The 7,054-nt window shown below is 29.7% G+C and overlaps 1 protein-coding gene across 1 annotated transcript; it reads left to right on the top strand.

Moving 5' to 3' along the window:
* Positions 1–1,448: 1,448 nt before the first annotated feature.
* On the top strand, positions 1,449–5,184 carry LOC123295349 (odorant receptor 2a-like). The gene is made up of 4 exons (XM_044876665.1): positions 1,449–1,568; positions 1,617–1,946; positions 3,696–3,851; positions 5,090–5,184. Exons 1-4 carry the CDS (start codon positions 1,449–1,451, stop codon positions 5,141–5,143), a joined length of 660 nt encoding a protein of 219 aa, XP_044732600.1. The 3' UTR covers positions 5,144–5,184.
* Positions 5,185–7,054: the final 1,870 nt, after the last annotated feature.

The raw sequence follows: 7,054 nt of genomic DNA, 5'->3' as shown, positions 1-7,054 counted from the left end.
CATATCATCAATAAATTTCGCAAATGCAGTATCGTGATTTCCACATTTGGTGTACGGGCTAATATAATTGAATAACTACCGTGGAAAATTAAAAATATCACCCAAAATTAGTGGGTTACAAAAATCAACCTAGAATTCTCATTGGTTTTCTCCGATAATTTATAATATTTAGAAATCAAGTACGAAAACGTAATTTTTCATAAGAAATAATTTCCCTTTTTTAACTCGATTATATTTTTATTTTAGAAAACTTATTTTTCACTTACAAAGACCTATACACCATGTAGGATTAACCCTTCAATAAATTGATTGTAAAAAAAAAAAAAACTAAAACAAATAATTACACAAGTTTTATTTAAACCGATAATAAATTTTAAAATAATTTGCATGACACTTAATTATCATTCATACATCTATAATTATTCTATCATTTTTCTAAAAACCAAAAAAAAAAAATTATTCATTAATTACACCTATGGATTAATAAATGAAACCTATTGAAAATACAGAAATTTTTGAAGTTACCGTATTACTTATACTACTGGCGAATAGTACTATTTAACACTGTAATATCACTGATGCTATTTATCGCATACCAGCAATATTTATTAAAATGACAAAATAAATTAAGAATAATAGAGTGACGAGCAGTGTGACAACAAACATAGCGTTTACACATATACTGAATAGGATAATAGTTCAATAATGCGTATTAATAAACGACCAAAAATCAAAACGGGAAAAAAAAGTAGCATTGCGACATCTGCAGTGAACTATGGTTCTCAATAGCATTTTTTCGATTTGAACTTACGATTTACTAACGTAAGTGGCACCACAGTTTTTATACCATACAGTATTGTAAATAACGTCATAGTTATGGATCTTACGGCAATATTACATGCGATACTTTTTGAGTATCTGTCTCTACACCATATAAGCATTGTAACAAACGCCATGCATTTCTTACCATGTATATGGGTGCAAGTAAAAGCCTTTATTTTTCATGCTTCACGAGGTCGTTCAGAAAACATAATTACAATAGTTAAATTATCGACTTCTCGTAAATACAGAAATCCTCTGAAAATAAATCGAACAGAGGATATTCAGGAATGATTTTCATTTTGGTATATAAATGGAATACACAATTTTAAAAGCAATCAAATCGCAAAATGTTATCGAAAAAGGAACTACACCCAAATTATCTATCAGAAAATATAAAACTATTACATTTTTGTGGTCTATGGTCAAAATCAAAACAACCAAAGATTCTCTATCGTATATGGACAATTTTTACAATTACCAATATTGTAATTTTTTCATTAAGCGAAGTAAAATTTATGTTAAGCCCATACGATGATTTTCAACAATATGTGAACGTATTTCCATTATTTATTTTCCATGTTATTGGATTATACAAATCAGTGTTATGGTTTTTCCTTCGGGACAAAATGGAATATTTAATTAACGATTTAAACTCGACGAAATACATTCATGATTCAAAATATGTACGTTTTGCCAATAAATTGGCAAATGGTTATCATTTGGCATTAATTACATCGATTAAAATTGTATGCGGATTAAATTATTTGAAATCGTATTTTTATCAAATTCCAAAGTTAAAAGTTAAATTTAATAATACGGAATTAATTGCCAAAGAATTACCGTATAGTAATTGGTTTCCATTCGATTATCATGAAACAAATGCGAAATTTTTATATGCATGGTTTTATCAGGCAATTGTTATAACATTTTTTGCTCATTATATTGCATCGTTACATTCGATGATAGCCTGTATTATGATACATATTACTGGACAATTGCAAGCTGTTGGTGAAGAATTTCGTAATATTAATATGCGGTTAAGTGAAGAAGAAATTTTGATGCAAATGAAAAGTTGTATTAAACATTTACAATCAATATTGGAGTTAAGTATTATTTATTTCCCAGTATATTTATTTGTCATTGGCGGCCATATTTTTGAATATTGACTACAAATGTCGGTTAGGCAAAGAGAGTACTTACCGCTTAAACTGGTTCACAGCTGAAAACCGCCAAAAAAAGTATCTCATATGATAGGGTGGCTTTCACCGTCCCATATTGGCCAGATGATATCGAAATGTTCCATAAAATGAATTTAAATTATCTCTTATTTTATCAAAATTCAGGTCATTTCTGTTTTGTAACATCAAAAACCTAAGGATTAAGAGAGAATTAATCTTCCCGGAATTATGAAATCGACTCGATTTCCACAATATCCATAGATTTAGGGAATAACGTATTCTACGATAAGCGGATTCTTGCCACGTTTCTAACGGTACCTCACTTATAATCAAATCAGTTCAGATGTTTGAGGTTCAAAGTGGAACAGCGGAAATGAAAATATAAACTTTTGTAGCTCCGTAAACAACGAACAAATTGTCGGAATATCCGTGAAAATAAGTTTCTTTTGATATACAAAGATGTTTTTTTTTAAATTGACAAAATTTTTTTAAATTTTGCTTGAAACTCTCAAAATAAGTTTTATCGATAATAATTCAGGACTTACGCAGGCATTAAACTTGACCCAGGTTTTTAGGCTCAATGAAAAGCTCACTTTATTCAATACCTGGTAATAGATAGACGAATACTTTAAATTAGAAAGTTGTTATTGATAAAAAGGTAACATTTTCGCGCATACCGTAGAAATTACATATCATAGCTTTTAGGGCATTGGAAAATTTTTTTCGATAAGTGTCTAGATTCTGCAGAAGACATACAAAAAAACAGTTTTTGGGTAAAATTTTTCAGTCCTTTTACCTAAACTAGTTTTTGGGGTGTTTTTAAAATCATTTAGCCTATAGCAGCGGGACTGCCATCAATATAATCAATCTATAGTGGAACAACGAAAAGGCCAGAAAAAGGCATATGAAACACATATATCCTCCGTTTGTCGGCGAGAAAATCGTACTGGCCTGGCATGGACAACGTGCCTACTTAAAACGTTTATTAATTGATTAAATATTATTAACAAAAAAATGTTTCTAGGTTTGAATCGAGTTACTACAAGATTGCCTCCATATCATTATTAGGACAAATTTTTACATCTTTCATTGTATGCTTGTCTCTTCTATTGATTGTTAATCAGGTAAAGTTTGAAATGGATCACCAAAGTTTAATCATTGAAACTACAATAAACTTTGGCGATTCGCTTTACAAAATATGTTTGATTCTATTTAGCTTTAAATTTTCATTAAATAACTGTTCCAGCCAATTCTGGAATCTTCAACTCTAATTACGTACGCATTTATTATGTGTACAGATTTCTTTGTTTCATGTTGGTGTGGGAATGAAATAACATACTATGTAAGTTTTTGGAATAGATTTGAGGGGTCGGTTTTCAGAACGCATTTTCTCCAAAATTAGGAAAAATTAACGTTACTCTAATTTTCTGCTTTGCCAACAAAAAATCCCAAAACCAAGGAATTACCCAAAAAGTTCAAAATTCCATTTAAAACTAAAAATTCTCAAGGCCAAAAATCCGAATAAGCTTTTATAAAAAACAAAAACCGTCTACACATGTCAAAAAAATAAAGGTACTATGATTTGGTGTTTTCTGAAAAAGTTTTTATTTTGGAGAAACTACGAGCTGTTAAACTGTGTCTGAAAATACAATAATCATTAATCGAATTCTTATAAATTCATTTTCGAATTCACAGTCGAATCAATTATCAATAATAGTTGCATCATTAGATTGGACGGATCGAAGTAAAGAATTTAAAACATGTGTTTATATTACCTTGATGCGATTACAAAAACCATTGATTATGCATATTGGTGGAATTATACCCTTGTCACTTGAAACATTTATATCGGTAATATAAGATTTACATAATTATATTGATCAGTGATTTTAGATATTGAAATACCACCCACAATTGAAATAGCTCGCCGAGTTTCGTCATATAGATGGTCGCCATATTGAATTTTCATTACTGCCATATCTTCAGTTTTACTTACAAGGCTAAGAAAAATCGATTGACGTAAGAATCATAAAAATCGGTCGATGCTTGTGGACTCTAGTGTGCCACATAAGAACAAACATAGACTGATAAACACATTACCACTTCTTTGCATTGCTCAGTCGGGCAAAAAAAGGGATTTCTACCCAGTGACGGATTTAGGCTTGCTGCCGCCCTAGGCCCCGTTCGATGCGCCGCCTTTTTTGATAGAATGAATTTCATTTATTTTGATCCAGTTTTTTATTTTAAAGTAACTTAATTTATTGAAATATAATTTTTTAAATATTACTGATAAACAAGACAGATAAATAATTCATATTTCTTTTAATATTAATCAATTTGAAAATTTCTTTTTCCTATGGCTTTGGTCCGTGCAAAAATCGTCAATTATGTCGTCGTAATTAATTTCTTGGACTAGTTGGGCTCTTCAATAGACAGTAATGCAAGTGCATTAAGTATATCTTTTCCCATGCTTGCGCGTAAATAGGTTTTTACCCTTTTAAGAGTAGAAAAACATCTTTCGCCTAAACAATTTGTACCCGGAATACTCAAAAAAATACGGAGAGCAATGTCCACATTCGGATAAACATCTCGAAGATAACGTGAATATTCATTCAATACTTTTTTCTTTGTCTCCAATTTTTTTTTTTTAATCTGGGACAAAACAAATTGAGAAGTCATTTGGATTAAATAATTTCAAAATGCTTTACACGTGAGACTAATCTCACTAAAGGAATAGAAAGTAAAGAACATTACTCGATAAAGAATATCATTGATCGATTAAAAAATTAACATCTTACCCACACAGATTGAGAAGTAGATTTATGAATTGGATTATAATATTTTCTATCGAAAATTTTTTATAAAAACTATTCTGAACCAATTTTTATAATTGATTGTCTTTACTTTTTTGTGACTAAAATTTTGGCATTTCATAAATTTTGCCGCCCTTCAAATTCTGCCGCCCTAGGCCCGGGCCTCACGGGGCTAGGCCTAAATCCATCACTGTTTCTACCTGAAATTACTGATCTAATCACAAAAAACAAAATATTTACTAATATTTACTAACTTTTGATTTGTATTATTTTTAGTATGGTCGTATGACATATTCCTTGTTTACATTGGTGGTCCAAGTAACAGAATAAAAGTAGTCAAAATCAGTTCAAAAATAATATATTCAGCTTTTTCAACCATGATTCTTTTTTAAAATGATATTTAAAAAAATTGTTTTAGCTCAGCCACACGTTGTTGTGGGTCAATTATAATATACATTTAAATAAGAGTAATATATATATGGTGTCCCAAAAGTATGGAGGATGTCCCTGGAGATCTCGTAGAGACAGCGGGTAAAAGAAATGAAAAATACCATAAGCGACGTATTTTTTGACGAAAAATCCAATGGAAACCTTGGATTTGACTTTGAACATAACCTCAAAGCTACAGCGAACCAAAAAAAAAGCTTTTTCAAATGGGAACCCCTATTTCACGTCCAAATATGACCTTCAAGGTCATTCCAAGGTCAAATATCTTATTTCATAGGTAAGAGGGACAATTCTGGCCAATAAAAGCAAGGATATATCATGGCCAAATTAACTGAGGATTTCCATACATTTGGGACATCCTGTATACTAATATTTATAAATAAGAGCACAAACAAAGCACAAAAAGGAACATAGTTCTTGTCGCGTGTTCCACGTAACTCTTCGTTCTTACATCGATCTGCACCTTAGGCACCAAGACTTGATTAAGCTAAATTACGCCTAGGTCATTGTTTCTAAGGGATGAAGCATCACTTGCTTAGAACTGAATCTATAGTATCTAAACTAGTTAGATATTTTACATACTTTTAGAACATGCCTGCAAAACCTAGTCCTAATTAAGTACAACCTAATTTTGAGAATAAATTAAAATCAATGTTATACTTTATAGTATTATAGTACTTGTACTTATACCTAGAAATTATTGTTAAAGCCTTGTGTATTTATTTTAGACATGGTTGTTTTAATTTGAATATTTTTATAAACTTTTTCCATACGTACTATTTTAAATTTTTAAAATAACAAGTCAATGTTGATATTTTGTTAATTTTTACCTGAAAATTAAATATGAAAAAATTTTTTAAAGGGTTAAAAGGTTTACAACCTTAAATTAAAATAAAAAATTAAAATAATTTTAATAATAATGATAGTGGAAAAATAATTTTTGCCAATAATTGTCATTTGCTGTCGTATTTCGCCAATTACTTGCCGAATGTTCCGAATGTTGTATTCCAAATGTTCGATCGTCTCTAGCTTATCGGTTTAGAAAAATGACTTTATATATCCCCATCCCAAAGAAAATTATCCAATGGGGGCCAGATCGTACGTTTTCCATAAAAATTAAAATTTCAATAATTTCCAAGTGTTAGTCTGTCTTATTCATTATGAAATAGATAACCAAACTACTTAAACACAACTCAACTATCTGCTGTTAAATCGGTTACCAAACAAAACCAAGCAGCTATTCTTAGATACTCTTGTGTTTCCACAACTTGAAAGAATACAAATTAAGGTAGTGGTACACATTTGAAACGTATATACTCCTGGATATTGACAAAAATGTGGAAGGTTGGATAGTTTTCAATTGTATGTATCATTTCCCTACATTTTCACACAACGCAAATGCAAAAACTTTGCAAAAACGTTGAAATAAGTTCAAACATTGCTAATGTATTGTAAAAAAAGGAAAAATTAAAAAATTATAATTGATATTGGAAAACTTTTCATATAATTATTACGTTAATATGTAGAAAATTTTATTCAAAAATGCAAATAACATAAAAGTTTAAATTATTTAGATAGCAATTAATTTTATAAATCAGACAAATGATTATTATTTTTTATGGTAATTATACAAAAAGAACATTATAGAAAAAACACAATTTTTCAAATAGAGCGAAAATACTTGATCAAACTACAAATTCCTATAAAAATATGGAAAAATACACTTTGGTGTTCGATGATAAGCGCCATTGTATCATAAAAAATATCAATTAAAATCGAAAGACTTTGGCGTTT

Source organism: Chrysoperla carnea, chromosome 1 (genome assembly GCF_905475395.1).
Source record: "Chrysoperla carnea chromosome 1, inChrCarn1.1, whole genome shotgun sequence".
Taxonomy (NCBI): domain Eukaryota; kingdom Metazoa; phylum Arthropoda; class Insecta; order Neuroptera; family Chrysopidae; genus Chrysoperla; species Chrysoperla carnea.
This window is presented reverse-complemented; position numbering and strand designations above follow the sequence as displayed.